Genomic DNA, 22266 nt, shown 5'->3' on the forward strand with positions numbered 1-22266 from the left:
CAGTCACGGAAAATTGCTGATGTGTTAAGCAAACTAAACCTGATGGATGCTAACCCTGTAGACACACCGATGACAACAGGTTATCAGGTAGATGACACTGAAGAAGCATTTTCTGACACTACACTGTACAGAAGTGTGCTAGGCAAGCTAAACTTCATTGCCAGATGTTCAAGACCTGACATTGCTGTTAGCTGTAATTTGCTAAGCAGACAAGTCAACAATCCTACTGTTAAGGATTGGAAAGCTCTGAAATGCATAGCACGCTATTTGAAAGGCACTATGCATTACAGACTGAGATTTAACAATCAGAAGTCTGGTGGTCTTGAGATATTTGCAGATGCAAGTTTTGGAAGTGACACTACAGACAGGAAAAGTACGTCTGGAGTTTGCTACATGTACGATCAGGGTCTATTTGATTGGTCATGCAAGAAGCAAACAACAGTTAGCTTAAGTACTTGTGAAGCTGAACTGTATGCACTGTCTTATTCACTTAAGGATTGTGAATGGTTGTTACAATTGTGCAAAGACATGAAAATTCCTGTCAAATGTCCAATCCAAGTTTACCAGGACAACATAGCTTGTTTGGCTTTGCTGAATTCTGAAGGTTGTAAGCAAAGCAGGAAGCACTTGCAATTGAAGTTGCAACATGCTAGGGAATGTATTCAGAAGGGACTCGTAACGGTGTCCTATATGCCAGGTAATGAAATTCCTGCTGATGTATTGTCCAAGATTGTATCAAGGGATCAACACTGTACCTATGTGCAGAAGTTGGGTTTGTACTGATATTGTACGAACACATTGCCCAGTGATGTTCACAGAAAGGGGGAGGATGTTGGTTTCTGTTCTCCTTCACTGGGCAGCGAAGTGCTTGTCACGGGACAATGTTTTGCATTCCACAGTCAGAGTACTGTTGGGTTTCCCACGGGAATGGGAGACTGGATGGGACGTACACTGGTTTCCTGTTTTTCACTGTTTCTCTCGGTGTTCTTTGTTTCCGAGAGGAGTTGCTTCTCTGCTCTCGCAGAGGCAAGATGCATGTTTGTATTCTCTCAGCATTGAAGTGTAAATAAAGTAAAGTAAAGTATGTGGCACGTACTGCTCATCCTTCCGCTGTGTAGAGGAGCCTGCTAATATAACAGATGGATGCTAATATTGGTCATCCCCAATAGTCTATCAGTCAGTAGGTGGGCTGGTTACATGCCCAGTGTATGTGTCAAAGCTGTTTATCCCTGTAATCAGTAAAGTTGTGGTCAAATCTGAACCCAACACATGTCTCCTTGTGTGTGTTCACTTGCTGCGCGCCTCATTGCTACATCAATTTGCCTGCACCAACCAAGAGTAGACTCTGATTTTGTTGCTTTATAAGCAGTTGGGAATTATCATTCACTGAGGGATTGTCATTTAGGAGTTAAGGGGGAGCTATGAGACAAATGCCAGAAAAGGATGAGGCCTGAATATTTATGCACAGTTTGTTCACAGCAAGCAGCTGGTAAAAGTCAGGAGAAGGTTACCAGTGGCTCTGTGGATCTATGAGGCTTCCCTGAGTCAAAGTGTGAGAGAGTGAGAGAGGTTCCACACTATTAGTTAATGATGTGGAAATGGGCCATCTCAGTGGCTCCTTGCAGACTCTGGAATTCCCTTGCTGAGAGAGAGAGAGAGAGAGAGAGAGAGAGTGTTTTCAACATAGAGAGGGATGGATGGGTTTCAACACGAGGTTTTCTTCTTTATTTTATTTTTTGCTTTTATTGTACCTCACTCAAGAATCTAGACTAAATCCCACCTTGTTGTCATTTTACAAGTGGGTCTCAACAGCTTTTGGAAGAATGACTGCTTTTATTGAAAGGGTTGGGGTTGTGTTGTTGTTGTTTTTGTAATTATTGGTACATTTTAAACAGATTTTTAATATAGTTTTAATTCTAATATTTAATTGTTGAAAAAGTTAGTTGAGTTCCTCAAGGTTGGTGAGATCAGCATTCTTTTGTCACACTAGATATCCCAGAGACCAAAGGATGCAAACACACACTTAGAGCTAATATGACAGAAAGGCTTCATACTCACTTAAATAGGTTTCAGTACGCTGAGAAAAGCAACTTCCTCCTTCGATAACACAAGCATCCCCACTGTTTTTTAAACATTGCACTTTTTTCACTGCAGATTGGAGAGGAGAGGAAACATAAGTTGTCCAGTCTTTGAGAAACAGAATATTCCAAGCCGAACACAAGCAATGTTAATGGTCTCCCCCCCCCCATTCCTCACACAGGAACATCTCCAGACACAGAAATGGAAAGACACAAAGCCTTCTTCCCATTTGCTAGTATTCCCCCCACCCCACTCCAGGCCTACTTTGTAGCTGCCCAGCTGCATAAAGCTTCATCATAGGTCTTCAATCCCCCCCCCATGAACTCTGAGTATGCTCCATAAATCCATAATTTGATATATTAATTTTGGCATAAATTTAAATACCCCAGTAACCAATTGGCACCTTCCTGTGCTTTGGTTTGCCTGCATCAATTTCACCTACAATGTCCTTTCCTTTCTTGGGAATTTCCCTATTTAAGTGAGTGAACACAACACAATATTCCCCTTTCCAAATCCTTTCTTTGGTAGTTGGGAGACAATGGAAACCCAGTGGGGGCTGATGGCTCTGAAAATGGGATGGCGTCCACTTAACCACATCCAAGGGATCAGGGTGGGGCAGCACTGATGATATAGACCCGCCTTCTCCCCTTCCTTTCCCCTCAGAGCTGGTGGGTGCTACTGGATGAAGGGGGGGGGCATCAGAGTTATCCCTGCAGATCAAGGTGATTGGTCACATCCACAGATCCTGGGCCGCTTTCCTGATTACAAGCATCCAACAAGATGGCAGACCCCCCTGTATAAAGGGGGAGTCCAGTGGAAGCCACAGCCACCACTGGAGGGGAAAAAGGCCACTGAGCTGGACTCCAACCCTGACAAATCCATGGCAATTGGGGATGCCACCCTGGCCAACTCCACTGCTGAGAATATAATGCCTCACCTTTTGCCATGACCACCTCCTGCGTGCCTTCCACCTCTGGCACTTCCTGCGAAGCAAAACCGGTACTTACTTCCAAGGCATCCAAACCTGTTGAAATTAAATTAACAGCACCTTAGTTAGGATTTTGTGTTTCTTGCTTCTGCCAGCTGACAAGCACTTGAAGTTACAGCTGCAATAGGGCTGCCTTCTGCCTTCTCAGGGCCTCGAGGAACATCAATATAGTCCCCTAGTCTGACTCTTCCTCCACAGAACAGGAGGGGAATGGGATGCCTATGCATGCTCCCTCTGTGGTGCAGATGCTTTTCCTTTGCCCTTAGGGCCCTCCTTAGCCTTGCCTTTACCTGGAGCCATGGTAATTGCACCCCACACCCCATAATAATCCTGAGGCTCAAAAAGGCTCTGCAGATGTAAATATTGCCCCTTGCCCCATTCCATAAGGAAATATAAGCACACTTTCTAAATGGACCCTCAGGACCCAACCATTAAACAAGACTCAATATCAGTTTTGTGGTTGAATGGGGAATTTTGAATCTGATCTCTCTCAACTCCTGGGCTCAGTACGCTAACCACTACACCACACTACCTACCAGGAAAATATCAAAACTGTTGCCTATCCACAGGAAAATGGCTGGGGAGTTGTGAAGAAAACCCCTTCACCCCTCTCTATACCACTCCTCCAGCCCAGGGCCCACAGCAGCAGGGGTCATATTCCATCCCCAGTCACTGCTAACTGACTACTTCCACCTAGGGAGATTTCCCCCCAAAAGCAAATCCCCTACCAGGGATGGCCCTTGCACTGGTTCCCCGCTCTTGCGACCAGTGCTTTCAACTTGTGGTTAAAGGGAGACACCAAGTTCTGCCTGACGTTGGGGGTGCTCATTGTATGCAGTTGAGACCACAAGTACAACCTGTTCAAGGAGGTTGCAAGGAGGCACAATGGGGCCTCTCAAGTTTGGGGAATTTTCACTCCCATCACCACATACTTGGGGAGGCAGAGGTGTTCCCAGCCCCATAGGGTTGGCATCTATGGTTAGAGGTCTCTCAGTGCCTCAAAGAACCATTGATCTGTTGCCTCTAGCAAGAGCCATAGTTTTCTGCAGCAAGCAGCCTAGTGCAGGGCTAAAGTTAACTCCTCTCCTCTCCACTGGCCTCCTCATGAGTAAATGGAACAGTAAGGAAGACCAATCCCCTTGCCTCTCTAGACAGTTGGCTCTGCTGCTTTTATCTTCTCCTGCCAGCCTCCCTGCTCTGCTCTCCCTCACCCAGTCCTCTGATTAGCTAAACCTCCTCTCCTTCCTGCAGAGCTCTGTATGGCTACAAGCGCATAGGTAGCATCAACTGTGTTGGACTGGTCATGTTGTTCGGATGCCTATCATCTTCCACAACAACTACTTTGCCTCTCTTGCTTCAAAGGTGGCATATGGACACTACTAGCCCCTTGACTGAATGTTCTTGGAGAAAGAATTCAAGATCTCAGGCTCCTACTCACCTGGGCAAAGGATGACCAAGAGGAGACAAGTACTCAGGAAAGTCGTCATAGTGCTGAAGAGATCAAAAGCTGGCAGCACTCAGAACAAACAAGCAGGTGAAGGATGGAGGATGAGCCTAGTTTGGAGGGTTTTATAGGCCAAGAAGGGAGCCTGAGGGTTCCAGGTGGAAAGAACTAGTCCAGTAAGGGGGTGGGAAATGATGAAATTAGAGATTGCATGCTTTCCCAGACATGGTGCAATTTTATACTGGAACACAAAGCACAATGTGAAAATTGGATTAACTCTTTTTTAGAAATGGTATGAAATTCTGCCACCTGCATTTTGCACTCCATCCCATTCTCAGGGTTAAGAAACAGGTATTTTTAATAATAATAATAATAATAATAATAATAATAATAATAATAATTTTTATTTATACCCCGCCCTCTCCAGACAAGGCCGGGCTCAGAGCGTCTTACAAGCAATAATAAAAACAAGTTGAATGATTACAATTTAAAAACAACATTAAAATACAACATTAAAATATTGAAACATTAAAATATTGAAATGTAGCCTCCTCACAGGAGGAGAAGAAAAGGAAAAAGGAAAGAGAGGGAGGGAATCAAATTGGCTCCAAGCCAAAGGCCAGGCGGAACAACTCTGCGGAAAGAAATCAGATCCTGCAGGGCCCTGGTCTCATGAGGCAGAGCGTTCGACGAGGCCGGAGCCAGAGTTGAAAAGGGCCCTGGCTCTGGTTAAAGCCAATCTAAGTTCATTAGGGCCTGGGACCACTAGGGTGTTGCTATTTATGGACCTTGAGGCTCTCCGTGGGGCATACCAGGAGAGGCCGTCCCGTAGGTACGAGGGTCCTAGGCCGTGAAGGGCTTTAAAGGTCAAAAGCAGCACCTTAAATCTGACCCTGTACTCTACTGGGAGCCAGTGCAGTTTGAAAAGCACTGGGTGAATATGCTCCCATGGCAGAGACCCCGTGAGGAGCCTCGCTGCAGCATTCTGCACCCTCTGGAATTTCTGGGTCAGCTTCAAGGGCAGCCCCGCGTAGAGCGAATTACAGAAGTCAAGCCTGGAGATGACCATCACATGGATCACTGTGGCCAGGTTGGGGTGGGAAAGGTAAGGGACCAATACTTAATTGAATCCTTTTTGAGAACCCCATTTAATTTCATCAAATGACCCCCCCCCCATATATCCTACCTCAATTTCATTACAATGCTTCTGGGGAAATTATGTCCATGATAAGATACAATGATCAGCAATTGGTAGATCACATCTATATTTTATTCACAGGAATCTGGTGATGCTGGAACATGACTTTATTCCTAGAACCAGCCAAAGGGGAATGTTCAGTTTTGTAGTATTTCACCATTTTTCAAAATATATCTAGAAATATTTGGAAGTGTGGTTCCTTGAAGCTGAATCAAATATGCTGTCCATAGTCCTCACAAAAATGCCACCCCCAGAATCCTCTAGGAAGGAATAATGGGTACTATACGAGAATGAATTCCATTGCAATGGATGCATGGATTGTGAATGCGATCCATGCAGGAGGCACGTTCCCAATCCGCAGCGTTCACAACTTGCAGCGTCGTGATTCGGCTTTTCTGCGCTGGCGCAAAGTGTGATTTAGTGCTTCTGTGCATGCGAGAGGCCATCTGCCCAAGAAAAGTATTTTTACAGTGGCCAACCACTTGACTGTGCATAGCCTGAAAACAGGACATGAGAGCAACGCCACTCTCCCATTATTGTTTCCCAGCAACACTGAATTTGGAATTTCATGTTGACCTTGCCCTGGTTAATTAGGTCTCTGTATTTCAGGGCCGGGGACACGGGTAACGCTGTGGCCAAAACCACTGAGCCTAGGGCTTGTGCAAGCAAATTCCAGAGATGAATACAAGATAAATGCCCCTTCCAGTCCATCTCAGCCTTACTCTTGTAAAACAGGAATTGTGAGTAGATGAGTACTTTTCTAGAGTTCTATTAAATTTCACCACATGCCCTCCTACTGTATCCCCACCTCAGTTTCATCACAATGTCCTTGGGACCAAGATGTTCTCAGTCAGGCACAAAGTAATAAACAATTAATGCATCACATGCTAATTCTTCCCAGCCATCTGGTGATACTGGGACCTAATGACATTCCTGGATCCAGCCAAGTTTACGTGTTCAATTTTGTAGTTTCCCTGATTTAACTGTGCATAGTTTGAGAATCCACCTTCTTTTAAATGCATCTGTGGGAAGGGGGGATGTTGTTCTGAAGTTTTGTTCTATTTCTTCCTTGTTTTTATCCTATATTTTATTCTGTGAACCACCCTGCGATCGTATGATGAAGGGTGGTGTATAAATTTAATAAATAAAAGTACAAATAATTGTACCAAAGGAAGGAAATGGTGACACTGACATATGAAGCACTTCTTACAATTTTGAAGGAAAAGGTCACCAATCCACTTTAAATTATTTAATTGCAATACTTTAGTCGCCAACCACTTCTCAGAAAATGCAGCGTTGATTCCTTTATTGGTAATGGAGCCCTACACTGTATTCTCAGGCATGCAGCAGGCATCACATGGGACTTAACTTTCCCCCCATTCTTTCCTATTCTTGTTGCCCTTCGCATCTGGGGAAACCATTTCAGGAATTCCAGGGTTTGCTTCTGGTTGGACAATGAAGCAGTGGTAAGGATTGTAGTCAGGCAGTCAGCAAAGTCTGACCAGGCCATCAGGGTGTTGCACCTGTTCGTGCTAGAATGCCTTCCGCACAACTTCTCCTACATGACACGTTTCATACCAGGTCTTAACAACGACATTGCGAGTGCTTTATCTCATTTTCAGATGGAGGATTTCCAGGAACTGACACCCGAGGCAGCACAGATACCTGACCCCTTCCCAGACGACCTGTGGCAGATTGGATGCGAGAAGTAATGCAGGGAATATTTTTGGCATTAGCACCACCCTCCACTAGGCGCTCATATGCCAGAGCTTGGTCATCCTTGGAGTGTTTCTGCAGCCACTATGGCTCAGCCTCAGACGTGCCTCTGACTCTGACATGCTAAAATTCTGGTTCCACCTAAAATTTAGAGGCTTGGCCATCAAAACATTACTGCTCTACAAGGCAGCTATTTCATTCTTCCATAAATGTTTCCGGTGGCCTGACCCTTGTGCAAGCTTCCATGTCAAGAAGCTTCTCACGTGGTGGCATTGTATCATCCCTCCCTGCCAAGATGGCAGGAAGCCTATAACACCAGATACCCTGAGGTTAATTTGGGACAAGTTGCCAGAGCTGGGCTGGTCGAACTTTGAAATGCACCTCTACCATTACGCATTTTCCCTGGTCTTCTTTGGGGCTCTATGCATTGGTGAATGTATTGTCAGTAGCCCCTCCTCACCACACTCAGGTTTAACAGACACTGATGTATGTTTCTTAGGGCTCCACCTAAAAATTAAGATTTGTTCATCCAAACCGACCAGTTGTGGAGGGGTAACACCACAACACTGGCCCCCTCTGAGCAGGATGGCCCCTGCCTGTGGTGAGACACGCGCAGGTTCCTCTGAGTGTGTCCTAACCACTGGGGTGCCTTCCTCATCCATGCAGACAAACGCCCTTGGATGTGCTGCCAGTTCACGGCAGTCTTACCTATGGCCATTGAAGCCTGTGGTGGCAATCCAAGGGAATTCTCAGGTCATTCCTTCCACATTGGTGCAGCTTCAACAGCAGCAGCCCAGGGTTGGGACTCTGCCAGTATCAACACTCTGGGCTGATGGTATTCTGTGCCCTACAAGGGCTACATTCGTCCCCACACATTTTCATTTACTGCTTCCCTTTGACTTTTATTGCAGGTGTGCCCAGCACAAACATCTGGGTTGTGGGGCATAGCATTGTACCCTGGGCCATGATCCATGTCACCTCGCACATTTGGGGAACTAACCTTGACAACCACCCTAATGCCAGCATACATTGGATAGGACAACGAGGCATGCATTGGGGTGTTCTGATGCCCATGCTACGCAGAGCCGTCACTGCCCACAACCCGCCAGAGGCATTGATACTGCACCTGGGAGGAAATGACCTGATAGCCAAAAAGGCATCAGCCTGGTTCTATCTGAGAAGGCGGACCACGAAAATGTGCATGCCCTGTGCTCAGCAATGACCATCCTCTGGTCCAGTCTCCTTCCCCGTCAGTGCTGCAGAGGGGCCAATACGTGTGGATGGAACTGTTACGTGTGGATGAAATACATTTGACCCCCCCCCCCTTTGGTTGCGTGATGTGCATCGGGGCCTCAAGGACTGGTGACTGGCAGGGCACAGCCCTTTTCCTTAGGAGGGGGGCGTCAGATGGAGGTATCTTGGTGGCAAGTCCACTGTTTGGGGTCTTGGGTGGCAGTTTTAGGCCTAGGTCGGTATTCTAAAGTCTATCTTTGTGACTGGGGGTAGCATCTTCATGCACCCACACATGGCGTTAGCAGGGTCAATTAAAGGGTCACTGGCCCTGGAGTGGTGTCATAAGGTCAAACTCCCAGCTTTGGTGAAGTGGGAGGGCATGCTGTGTAAGTTCACGCTTTATAGCCCCCTCCCACAATGCCTGACTGCCCTGCGCATCTTCAGTCCCTGTCAATTATGAGAGGGATATCTTCCAAGGCCTAAGCCAAAGTCCCTACACCTGAAATTCAATAAAGTTGTGGCCTAATTTTAAACCCATCCACAGTTGTCATGTCTCCTTCCTTTTTTTTATATATTATATTTTTATTAGTTTTCAAATACAGAAACAAATTTATACATTCCATACATCTTAATTACATCTTACTTCTCTTTTTTGACTTCCCTCAATTTGTCTGCCATTCCTTCCTATTGTTACTTTTCACACATTTCTGTCCTTTTAACCCTTTCCCCTCACACAGCTTCCTTAAAGCTTACAAATGTAATTTTATTATCACTCAGTTTTTGCATATATTGGATAAACTTTTCCCAATCTTCTGTAAATCTTTGATCTTGTCGATTCCGGATCCTTCCTGTCATTCTGTCCAGTTCTGCATAATCCATCATTTTAGTTCTCCATTCTTCTATCGTAGGTAATTCCTCCTGTTTCCATTTCTGGGCCATCAGTATTCTTGCTGCTGTCACTGCATATAAAAATAACTTCTTTTATTTCTTATTTATCTCAATACCTGTAATGCCTAGTTAAAATGCTTCTGGTTTCTTAACAAATGTATATTTCAACATTTTCTTCAATTCATTATAAATCATTTCCAAAAAGCATTTTACTTTCTTACATTCCCACCGCATATGAAAAAGGGTACCTTCTTTTTCTTTACATTTCCAACATTTGTTACTTATCTTATACATTTTTGCTAACTTCACAGGTGTTACATACCATTGGTACATCATTTTCATAACATTTTCTTTTATAACTGTGCATACAGTGAATCTTAAACCATCTTTCCAAAGTCTTTCGCAATCCTCCATTTGAATATTATGCCCTATATCTTTGGCCCAGTCGATCATAACTGATTTTACCTCCTCATCCTTCGTACACCATTCCAGTAATATCTTTTACATTTTTGCTAAATACTTATAATCATTATTCAATATTTCTGTCTGAAATTTTGATTCTTTGTCAGCAAAACCCCTCTGATTTAAATCTTTTCTAAACATCTCATTATGTCATGTCTCCTACCTGGGGGGTAAGCTCCAGGGACAGGGTTTAGTGTGGGGGTTCGCAAAAGCTTCCTGAAAAAAATATCCTTATTTTCATAGGAGAAATGTTACAGGGCATGGCCTGCAGGATCAGGCCATCTCAAAATCTGCTCTGAACATATGTCTTCCTAATATCTACTCCAGATTATGCATTCCATTTAGGAGGTATCCAGGTTCAAAAGACATAGAATCATCATCCAAAAGATCCTTTGAATTGTAGTCCAGTGAAACCAAATCAAATTTGCTGTTAGAAGACATCACAGCACTGCAGTTCCTAGAGTCTGCCAGGAAGAAAGTTTGCACTAAGGTTCTGATAGCAAATGATGATATATGAATGTGCTTAAAAATGCAATTCTTTTAACAGATCATATTATTTTAAATAGCAATAGTAATTTATTTATAAGCCCAAAGCCTAAACCACCTACAAGCAACTGCAGGCTGCAAGACTGCCAGGTCCATCACATGACACTGAACTAAATCAAATACATGCCCAAAGTAAGGCACTCCAGGTCACTGCCATCTGTACCACCCCCACACTAACCAACGTGAGCCAGTTGAACAAGATTCATACTTTCAGTTGGAAGGGACCCAAATGTCATTTATTTGAGGGCTCCACATGCTTTCTGTCTCCTTTGAAGCAGCCAAGGAATGGAAGGGAGACATTTGGGTGCAGCAAGAAGAGTAGGACAATTAACGTGAAATAAAGGCTTATTTTAAACAACAGCAAAGGTAAAGGAGGGATGGGGAGACACTGAGGGTTTTAATAATAGTGATACCTTGGGTTACACGCGCTTCAGGTTACATATGCTTCAGGTTACAGACTCCACTAACCCAGAAATATTACCTCGGGTTATGAACTTTGCTTCAGGATGAGAACAGAAATTGTGCAGTGGTGGCGCAGCGGCAGCAGGAAGCCCCATTAGCTAAAGTGGTGCTTCAGGTTAAGAACAGTTTCAGGTTAAGAACAGACCTCCAGAACAAATTAAGTTCTTAACCTGAGGTACCACTGTAATACTGGGTGGTAGCAAGGACAATATCCCCTCACCTGGGTCCCTGGGTGGGCAGCCATTGCCTTATGGAGTGGCTGGGATGGGCTCAGGGAGCCTGCCAACTTCCAGGTGCATCTGGGAGAGGGCATGGCTGGCACTGCCCACCTCCAGCTGCATTGGACCCTCAGGTAAGGGAAGTTAGTGCCTGATCAGCCAATCAGAGTCTGGGGTTTGGTTCTGGGAGTAGCCCACCCCCAGCCTTTTTAAGGGGGCAGCCAGGTGTCAGCTGCCCTCTTGGCTGATTGTCACAGGATTTTCCACCCACTCACCCAGTCTTTAGGGCCCCACTCAGAGGGAGGAATTGAGCACGTTGCTTATGGACCTTGCTCTGGTTAATTTGGTCTCCGTATTTCAGGGAAAGGGAGGAATTTTCTCCTGCAAGCAATCTGGCCAACTTGTAGGTTTTTGCCAACCTTGTAGCAACCATCATTACTTTGGTGGATTAAGCATTGGGCAGCATCCTTAGTCACAAGGGCACCCCATTAAAGAGATCCAGGAGGGTTGACTCTGCCCAGAAGTCCACCAATGGACCAATACATTTCTCTCACTGGCAGCCAGTGTGGGGTTGTGGCATCCAATCCATTTTGCAGTGGACACTCCAGCACGAGTTTGACCCAGCTAGGTAGTTTGATCCTATCAGGTAGCAGGCAGGCTGCCTCATGCAGGATACATGCCCAATGCCATAGTCAAACCTACTCTTTCCTGTAATCAATAAAGTTGTGACCTAATTAAACCCAGTGCCAGTCTCCAATGTCATTCTTATGGGCCTTCTGTCACCTGCCATGTCCATTATATGTCTGTTCTGGCAAATACCAGATATGGGTACAACACAAATGTCCCTTCCTGTTCAACTCACCCTCACTGTCAGAAAACAGGAATCATGAGTAAGTCAGTCCCTTTCTGGAATTCCATGAAATTTCACACATGTCCTTTTACTTTATCCCCACCTCAGTTTTACCACAATGTCCATGGGCCCAAGATGTTCTCAATCAGGCACAAAGCCATTAACAATTACCTGTAGTACATCACATGCACATATATTTGTCTTCCCAGCAATCTTGTGATGCTGGAACCTAATGACATTCCTGGATCCAGCCAAGTTTACGTGTTCAGTTTTGTATTTTCCTGGTTTAATTATGTATGGTTTGAGATACCACCTTCTTTTAATTGTATCTGTGGAAAAGTTGTTTGTGTGTTGCTTTGTTTGGTTTTACTGTTTTACTTATTGTTATCCTGTATTTTATTGCGTGTCGAGGTCCCCAAGCCACCCCCCAAATAACTCACAACGCACACTTAATTTTTAAAAAATGTTTTTGGCATAATTTTGGCCACAACTTTATTTAAATACAAAACCGTGAGTGGTTGTTTAGGCATTGGTTAAGACTATCTGTCCCCCTGCCTGGGGACAGAACTGACTTTCGGGCACCACCGAAAGACAGTGTGGGAAAACAAGTTGGGGAGAAATGGAGCTGAGTCACAGACCCTCAATTCTCATCCGCATGCTCCCCGAAGGCTTGCCAGCCCTAGTCCCATTCCAGGGATTGGACGAAAAGATGGCAAGCCCCAGGATTCCTTTAACGGAATTCCCTTTCTGCAGCAACCATGGAGGGGCAGGCCCAGCGTATCCTAACCCCTCCTCCACCAATCTATAACCAATGCCTAACCGCCAATCGAGCCCTTTACGCTCGCCGCCAACCACTCACAATCCCAACCCAACCTTCAACCTTGCAGTTACCGCATCCAACCAAACATCATTTCCCAGTACAGAGAGATGTACCCCATCATTGCGGTAAAGGGCCAGAGCCTTGAAGGTAACATCCGGGCGGGAAATAACCAACCCACCCAATTCCGCCACCTTCTTACACACTGCAGAATTAATGCGCTTCCTGGCCCTTTCAGCAGCCTCAGCTCGAGAAATGCCATGCCAATTGCGCCTTTGCAGCAATTGTGACCAAAATATTTTAACTGTGGGTATTAAGGTCACCAATTCCCCCAAGTCTCTCTGAATCGTGGAGCGCAAAGTAAAGCAATCATAAGTTGCCACATCGTTCTCCCCAAGCTGAACCACAATTGCCATGGGAGGGCCATCATTACCTGGCATATAGGACACCGTTACGAGTCCCTTCTGAATACATTCCCTAGCATGTTGCAGCTTCAATTGCAAGTGCTTCATGCTTTGCTTACAACCTTCAGAATTCAGCAAAGCCAAACATGCTTTGTTGTCCTGGTAAACCTGGATTGGACATTTGACAGGAATTTTCATGTCTTTGCACAATTGTAACAACCATTCACAATCTTTAAGTGAATAAGACAGTGCATTCAGTTCAGCTTCACAAGTACTTAAGCTAACTGTTGTTTGCTTCTTGCATGACCAATCAAATAGACCCTGATTGTACATGTAGCAAACTCCAGACGTACTTTTCCTGTCTGTAGTGTCACTTCCAAAACTTGCATCTGCAAATATCTCAAAACCACCAGACTTCTGATTGTTAAATCTCAGTCTGTAATGCATAGTGCCTTTCAAATAGCGCGCTATGCGTTTCAGAGCTTTCCAATCCTTAACAGTAGGATTGTTGACTTGTCTGCTTAGCAAATTACAGCTAACAGCAATGTCAGGTCTTGAACATCTGGCAATGAAGTTTAGCTTGTCTAGCACACTTCTGCACAGTGTAGTGTCAGAAAATGCTTCTTCAGTGTCATCTACCTGATAACCTGTTGTCATCGGTGTGTCTACAGGGTTAGCATCCATCAGGTTTAGTTTGCTTAACACATCAGCAATTTTCCGTGACTGGTGTACTAGAATGTTACCGTCTTGATCTCTCTCTATTTCCAGAGATAGGTAGTTGTTTACCTCACCAAGATCTTTCATGTCAAAGTGCTCTTTCAGTTGAGCTAGGGCGTTATTGTACATTGTGACATCTTTCCAAAAGAACAGAATATCATCAACATAAAACAAACAATACAGCTTCTTTTGCCCCTCCTTTTTGACAAATACACATGGATCAGCTTTCCCTTGCTGAAAACCTAGAGAAAACAATACTTCAGTGAGTTTTGTGTGCCAACACCGTGCACTTTGTTTGAGACCATGAAGGGACTTTGTCAGAGCACAAACAAATCCCTGTTTTACCTGTACGCCATCAGGTGGAAGCATATAAAGAGATTCACCTAGAAATCCGTACAGAAAAGCTGTATTCACATCGTGGTGACTAACGTGTAGATTCTCCTCTGCAGCTAGCTTGAGCATAAGCCTAATGCTCTCATACCTCACAGTGGGTGAGTAGGTCTCGTGATAGTCTTCACCTGGTACCTGTGCAAAACCTCTGGCTACCAATCTGGCTTTGTGTCTGACTATCTTGCCATTTTGATCTGTCTTCGCTTTGAAGACCCATTTGCTTCCAAGCAGTTTCATTCCTGGAACTACTGGAACTAGCTCCCATGTTTTGTTCCTTTCTAAGGAATCAAGCTCAGTCTTCATGGCATTTAACCATGGCTCAGCATCCTTTGAATCCAAATCCTGGATTTCTTGGAAACTTGAAGGTTCAAATACCTTCTTGAGCTTTTAACAGCTGTGGCTCTTGTCACCTGCAAATTAACCTTAAATCTTCAACACTCTCCTCTTCCTTCTTAGGAGAAAAGTGACCTATAGTGAACAATGGTTCCTCCAATTCTTGATCAGAGCTTTCAGAGGGTCGCATAGAGGCTTTCGCACTCTTGAAATCCTCTGAATCACCTGATTCAGTTTCAGACTCAGAATCAGAACCTTCTTCAGTGGGTGTGGGTTGTTGCAGCTGCTTTTGCTGTTGCCTATCCTCAGTCTCATCACTGTCATCAGGATAGCATTGGAAAATTCTCACATTCTCCCCCCACTTGGCATTGTACTCAACACTTTTTTGTAAGCCTAATTGTCTTAGAGTCAGTCATCATTATTCTGTAAGAACCTTTCTGATAACCTAGAAAGATACCATGCAATCCACGCTTGCCTAACTTGGAGCTTTGTGGTGTGTGAACCCACATGTCAGAACCAAAAATTTCTTGCCAAACATCTTCTCATAGGGGGTAGAACCAATCGCTGAAGACAACCGCCGATTATAACTGTAAACAAAACACGAGAGAGATTCGGCCCAATAACTCTCTGGAAGATTGGCATCATGCAGCAAGGTTTTTAACCCTTGAAGCAATGTCTGACTTGCCCTCTCACAAAGTCCATTCTGCCATGGCGAGCGAGGACTAGACAAATCGTGTTGAATTCCTTTCTCAGTCAGAAAAGCTTCAAACTGCTGAGAAGTGAATTCCCCCCCACGATCAGTGAAAAGAGTCTTTATCATCTTACCATGCACATTTTCCAACCAAGCACAGAATTCCTTGAACCTTGGAAAAGTCTCTGATTTCTGCTTGAGATTGTACACATAAATATACCTGGAAAATGCATCAATGAGAACCATGAAGTACCTGTTTCCACCCAAAGAGGGTGATAGCGGACCAACCAAATCAGCATGAACAACCTGGTATGGTTCTGTAGCTTGCCTACTAGACACCTTACCTTTCGCAGCCATTTTCACCTTGTTTGCTGCGCATGCCTTGCACTTCATGTGGTACCTGCAGGATTTAATAGTCATACCCATAATAGTCAACCAAGGCAGGCATTTTAGATACTGCCTCAAAATGCAAATGACCAAATTTACTGTGAAAATCATGAATACATCCTGCATGCAAACTTTTGTTATAACCTGCAATGCAACAAGTTTCAGCATGCAAATCATAATCGTTTTTCTTTGTGATGGTGCATTTCTTGTTCTTGAAGGAAACGTCAATTTTCCGTTCATTCAGCTGCGCAACACTGAGTTGATTGTGTTTGGCATCTAGAACGCAAAGCACATCTTGTATCGATAAGTCCAAACTGTGAAGAACAACAGTTCCGTAGCCTTGACTGGGGATCGTGTGGTCATCCACCTGGTGAATCGCACCTTCCTGTGGCGTAAAAGACATGAACAGTCACTTATCGTTGCACATGTGGTGGGTTGCTGCTGAATCAACAACGAAGAAAGATCTAGATGTCTTCTGGACCTTTGCAACCTTTGGAGTGAAGCGTGAGACCATTGCCTTGTGCTGCATTGTTTCCTCTCAATGACTGTTGGAATTCAGGCTCGGTCAGAGGTATGTGCCTATCTGTTCAGGCACCGGCTGAATTTCTTTGACCTCCCTCCGGCGACTCCCGGCAGGAAAAACACACGAGGTCCGTTCCGGCGATTTTCCTCAGGCTGTGAGAAAAACACACCAACTGCTTCTCCTCCTTCTCCTCCTCCCTGCATATCCCCAGGGAGGGGAATGAGACTCAGACAGAAATGTATCTTACATGCTTTTATTCCTGTCTTTAGCAGTCATACAGTCAAAGATGTCTGCTCTCTTCAACAAACAGAGAGAAACTCCAAACTCCACCCATGTACATCCTGTACAGGTCATATGACACACACTGAGCTCACATCCTGTGCTCAATAAGGAGAATGGACTGCCCCTTTGTTTCCATGGCAACAGTCACATACATCCTGTCTGGCTTTGCAGCCACAAGCAGCTGACTGAGCTGCTAGAGCCTTTGCTTGCTGCAGCATTGCTGCTTTAGAATAACAGTGGTGGGTCGCTGCTGAATCAACAACGAAGAAAGATCTAGATGTCTTCTGGACCTTTGCAACCTTTGGAGTGAAGCGTGAGACCATTGCCTTGTGCTGCGTTGTCCTGGACACCGGACCTTTGCCTTTGCCTTTTCCACGCGATGAGCTTTCGCTGCGCTGCTCTGTCTTGGCCCTGGGATATCTGCATTCCCTCTTCATATGGCCTAGACATCCACACGAGTAGCATTTCACTACCTTCAAAGCTTTGGCGCCATCTGGTGGTTCCACTGCATTCTGGGATGACGTCTGTGAAGACTCCCCCTTACCGATGCAGCTAGCACCCCGGCGGTCTGCTTCATTCAGAATCACGGCAGTAACATAGGCTACTGTGAGCTGAGCAGTTGGCTGAACAGCAATCTGAGTGGCAACGGACTCCCAAATTGAACCCAAAGAATGTAGTATCATGAAGGAATACACAGCCTCTGGAAAGGTGAGTCCTCTCTGTTGCAGCTCATGTCTCAGATTCTGCATCTCCATCAGATGTGTACGCACATCTCCACCTTCAGCAAGTGCCATATCATGCAGCTTGGCATAGTAGAACAAAGAAGAACCAGCTTCTGTCCTCAAATGAGAATCTCTCAAAGCGTCCCAAATTTCTCTGGCTGAGGTCTTATCACGCAAGAGACAGAGCTCTTGTGGGGATACTAACAATGTAAGAGTTCCACTTGCTTTGGAATCCTTAGCTGTCCATTCATCTGTAATTGGAGCTGGGGGGTTGTCTGTAATAACTGTAAACAGACCCTCTTTTCGCCGAATACCCTCTGCATAGATAACCCAGTCCGCATAGTTTTTCTTATTGAGCTTAGGAATCCCACAAGCATCCTGAAGGGCCATCATGACTCTGGCATTAGCCTTCTGCGTCATTTCTGCTGCTTTAAACAAGCTGCATCACTGCTGCTTCAAACCTCATTCCAAAAGCACTTTTAAAGGTACTTTCGGTTTTCAAGCCTCCCAAGCCTGTGAGCTTGTGCCTTTGAGCCTTTGCTCCTTGCCGCGTGAGAGCCTTTGCGCCTTGCCGCGGCAAACGGCTTTAAAAGTTCAAAGTCCAGCCATAAAGCCATTTACGAGGAGCTGGCAGGCTGCCCGGAGCATGAGCACATACCTCTCATCAATCATCTTGACGCGCAGAGCAGATAACACCGATCCGTTTCTCTGTTCCTCTGCCGACATTCCGATTCGACTTCTGGAGTCCATGCTTCAGTTTGATTGCGTTTTTCTTGGCCCGGAACCTAAAATGTTATATTTGCAGGCTCCTCTACACAGCGGAAGGATGAGCAGTACGTGCCACATACTTTACTTTACTTTATTTACACTTCAATGCTGAGAGAATACAAACATGCATCTTGCCTCTGCAAGAGCAGAGAAGCAACTCCTCTCGGAAACAAAGAACACCGAGAGAAACAGTGAAAAACAGGAAACCAGTGTACGTCCCATCCAGTCTCCCATTCCCGTGGGAAACCCAACAGTACTCTGACTGTGGAATGCAAAACATTGTCCCGTGACAAGCATTTCGCTGCACAGTGAAGGAAGCAGAAACCAACACGCACGACACACTTTTAGAAGGGTCTCTGAAAAATTAAAGCTTTACTCTAGCAGACATTGCAGCGGACTGAATTCTGATAGTTTTAACAGTGCATCCGATCTGCAGCAGGTGGGCGAATTACTGCAGGTCCTGCTCAGATGATGGGGGCAGGTTCCTCTGAATGGCTGAGGACTGCCAGCTAAATTTTAAGAAATCAGTCCAGGCCTTCTCATAAGACCTGAAAGAGGATGGGGAAATGTAAGCTACTACTCATAATTATTAATTGTTGCCAAGTGCCACAGGAGCTCCAGAAAAATCCGGCTATAGCTGGGCGTCCAGAGCCCAGGATCTGAAGCTCTCCAACTGAAAAAACGGGATAGAGCGACAGCGAAAACATTAGATGATCCTGAAATAAAGCGAGCAGAAACACAGTATTAAACCTTAAGCAGTGTGAAGACTCTGCCAGAGCATGAGGACTGTTTTGCCAGGACTCTCACACTGCCTGGTTATCAGACCAAGACAGACCCGACGGTCCCTAAACTCCTCAGTCCAGATGTGCGCTGACACTACAATGGGGGAAACTCGAGAAAATTTAGGTCACATGTGATTGCCTTGCCCTGTTAGGCTCAAGGCCACTGTACATGATGAAGGGACCCTGGGCCATGAGACCACCTGGCCAAGCAGGAATGGAATGGGCAGCCTGGGGTAACCACCCTGCATGCAAAATTTAACTGACCTAGGAATGATAGGATCTGACAAAGCAACACTTGCTTCAGAGGAAGTATTACAAGAATAACGTCCTTCAAGGCAAACAGCTTTTCCACAGACAAGCAGATGTTTGAGCAACGGTATCCAGCTAGCCCCCAAATACGTTAAAAGGGGCAGTAGGACCCACTGTCCTCCACTGCCAACAGAACACCCAGCTCCTCAGGGAATAAAGGGGCGTCCAGCAGAGGCTGGCGTCACATGAACCAGCCAGTAAAATAATCCAAATAATGGTACCCCCAATTAAATGACTTGCACTGTTCAATCTAGAAAGGTGCTAAAGGACTTGAGTGCTGCACAGTCTATTGTGCAACCCATTGGCATTGCTTTATCAATATAAGGAGCTCCATCCAAATTAAAGCCCAACCACTTAAAATCTCGAGAGTGAACCGGCAGCAGCCTAACAGCCGATTCAATATCGCATAATGCCAACAAGGCACCTCCTCCAATTTGTTGGTAAGCTCAACTTCCTGATCCAAAGATGCATATTTCATGGAAAAATTCCGGAGGGATAGCATCATTCACTGAGGTGCCTTTGGGATGCGATAAATATGGATCAGATGGAATTATATGGGGCTTTCTTAGGGACGATCCCCAATGGGGATAAATGAAAATCGGGACTAGAAGGAGAATCAAGGGGATCCCACCATACGTCCCAATGCAAGCTGCTTCCTAACCTTTCTGGCTACCACAGGTAGCTCTCTAACTGGCTTTTGAGTTGCTGTATTCTGAGCCACTGGCTGAAAAGCCAGAGGAATCCAACACCTTGGGAAAAACCCTTCCCACAAGCACAAAGCTACTGACCCATCTAGATAACCTTTTAGCCAGGCTTTCAAGGGAGATATTTTTATGGAAATATGGGCAAGAGGTATTGAGTTATTGCTTGTCAGCCCCCGCTTGGGCAAGATGCCCTGCCTTGTGTTGCCACCATGATGTGTAAATTTACAGGGCCAACGCTGGCCAGAAACCCTAAAGAAGTCCCAACAAAGCTGCCACCGGGCCAGCTTCCTGCATACCAGCTTCAGGTTCTATTGCTCAGGGAATTTCCATTTGAAATGTGGAGCTGCGCAAGTGGTCCACATGTCCCCGTCCCTGCAATCCTAGCGAGCTGAGGGGATGATGGCAGCCCTGCGTCTAACATTCCCATCATAGTGAATTACCACTTATAGAATAGTGGGGTTGGAAGGGACTCCAAGGATCATCTAGTCCACTCTCCCACAATATAATAATAATAATAATAATAATAATAATAATAATAATAATAATAATAATCTATTTGTACCCCACCCATCTGGCTAGGCTTCCCCAGCCACTCTGGGCAGCTTCCAACAAAATATTAAAATACAGTAATGCATCAAACATTAAAAGCTTCCCTAAACAGGGCTGCCTTAGATGTCTTCTAAAAGTCTGGTAGTAGACATCTGGTGGGAGGGTGTACCACAGGGCAGGTGCCACTTCCGAGAAGGCCCTCCACCTGGTTCCCTGTAACTTGGCACTGGACCTCAGTGTCCGGGTAGTGATGAGGGAGCATGCAGCTGTCCCATACAGGGACCAATCCTGCAACCTAGGCATTACCAGCACCATACGCTGACCAGTTGAGCTATCCAGGATGATCCCTAAAGATCATCCTCACCCTCAGGAATAGCCTCACCCTGACCCCTGGAGAGGTCCAAGGTGATGTCTGAATCATCATCAGAGCCCAGGGATGATTTACCTGCAAGGAGGTGTAAGCATCATCCCTGCTCCACTTTTTCCTGCCTCTGAAGATGCTTCCTTCTGGAAGAAGGCACCTGGGGCATCAGCAATTCATCCTTTGCAGGAGAGGCAAGCTCTGGAGGCATCTGCAAAGACCCTGTCATAGTCTGCAAAAAGAAAAAAACCTAAACGATGTGAGAAACAGGTGAAACCAATGCTTTGTGCACCACATGGGGACGCTATTCAGGCCAGAAACACTGCCAGAGGCCATCAAATTCTAGGGCCAAGCGGGCCAAGCCCTAGGATCATAAATGTTTCCAATGAGATAACAAACTCGAGGCAGCCCACCGCCTGTCCAGGTACCCCTGCTTGCCCTTTAGAGGGAAGCACCTCCTCAAGAAACCCAAAGTTCTTTTTGGGAGCAATAACACAAATGGGCCAAACTACCCAGCAACAAAATAGTGCAAAAGGAGCAGCTTGTTTTGCTTTGTTATAACAATGGCTAAGTGGGGGATATGAACCTTGTCTCCCAGGTCCTAGTCCTGTATTCTAGCCACTAAGCCACAATGGCTCGTCTCTAAAACGGCAGTCGCCACTATCAGGGAAAAACAAACTTGAAGAAAATAAACTTGTTCAGAAACAGCATAGTTAAAGAGCATACAAAGAGTGCTCATTGGAGGCACAGAGAACCTCTGGCTCCACTCTGTCTGCCTAAGATATACATTAGCAACAAGTGAGCCTGCAAACAAACAGATATATTCTTAATAGAGAGAATGAGTCACATGTCACAGAAACTTAACAATTTACTGTACTGCTAACTGTAGCCGGCTTAGGCTTGAATGATATGTGCAGGCCGAGCAGGCCGTGCAGGCCTCCATGCTTCTGCTCTCTGCCTTTTTGTCTCATTGCAATATTAAAGGAACTCAAAATAGTGCTCCCGCCCAAGGCTAGATTAAAATTCAGCCAACAGCACTGCAATCACCCAAAATAAAGCCAACCTATGGGGATACTATAAATGAAAGTGATTCCAGGTAAGCTGTGAACAGCCCTGACTAGCCCCACAATTAAACAGGCGAAAATGGGGAAAACCTTTTTGCAAAGAAAGCCCCTAATGGGGGCTCTCTCCCTATTGGGAAAGGCAAGCCCAGGAGGATTATGGACAGGCAGCGCTCACAGGTACAGGGAGAATCTTCCCAAAGGGCAGGGTAAGGGGTGGGGTGGGAAATCAAACAGGAAAAAAGGGGGGAATTAAATTAATTAAGGGACTAAGGAAGATTAAAAAGAAGGGGAAAATAAAGAAATGTAACCAGACAATGAAAAGATCGCTCCACTGTCCTCCAGACGGTCCAGGTGATCCGTTGCACACAGCAAAGAGAAA

General features: G+C 45.4%; 2 protein-coding genes across 9 annotated transcripts in view; one reads left to right on the forward strand and one right to left on the reverse strand.

Annotated features, from left to right (window-relative positions):
- The window catches only part of LOC309347214 (phospholipase A2 inhibitor and Ly6/PLAUR domain-containing protein-like), a gene marked incomplete at its 3' end in the record, with an annotated part of 197725 nt that overhangs the window by 44011 nt on the left and 131448 nt on the right, over positions 1–22266 (forward strand). The window lies entirely within an intron of this gene.
- The window catches only part of LOC309346054 (phospholipase A2 inhibitor and Ly6/PLAUR domain-containing protein-like), an 85481-nt gene that overhangs the window by 8889 nt on the left and 54326 nt on the right, over positions 1–22266 (reverse strand). For 3 of the 8 annotated variants that reach the window (XM_081869715.1, XM_081869710.1, XM_081869716.1), the window contains exon 3: positions 2059–2148. In XM_081869715.1, the coding sequence (XP_081725841.1) occupies positions 2059–2148 (90 nt within the window). Of the gene's footprint in view, positions 1–2058; positions 2149–3016; positions 3104–3795; positions 4799–5323; positions 5543–22266 lie in introns of those variants that run through there. The other 5 variants (XM_081869714.1, XM_081869712.1, XM_081869711.1 and 2 more) reach the window with 5 other exon arrangements.

The sequence above is a fragment of the Podarcis erhardii genome (assembly GCF_964252035.2).
Source record: "Podarcis erhardii genome assembly, chromosome: 7".
Taxonomy (NCBI): domain Eukaryota; kingdom Metazoa; phylum Chordata; class Lepidosauria; order Squamata; family Lacertidae; genus Podarcis; species Podarcis erhardii.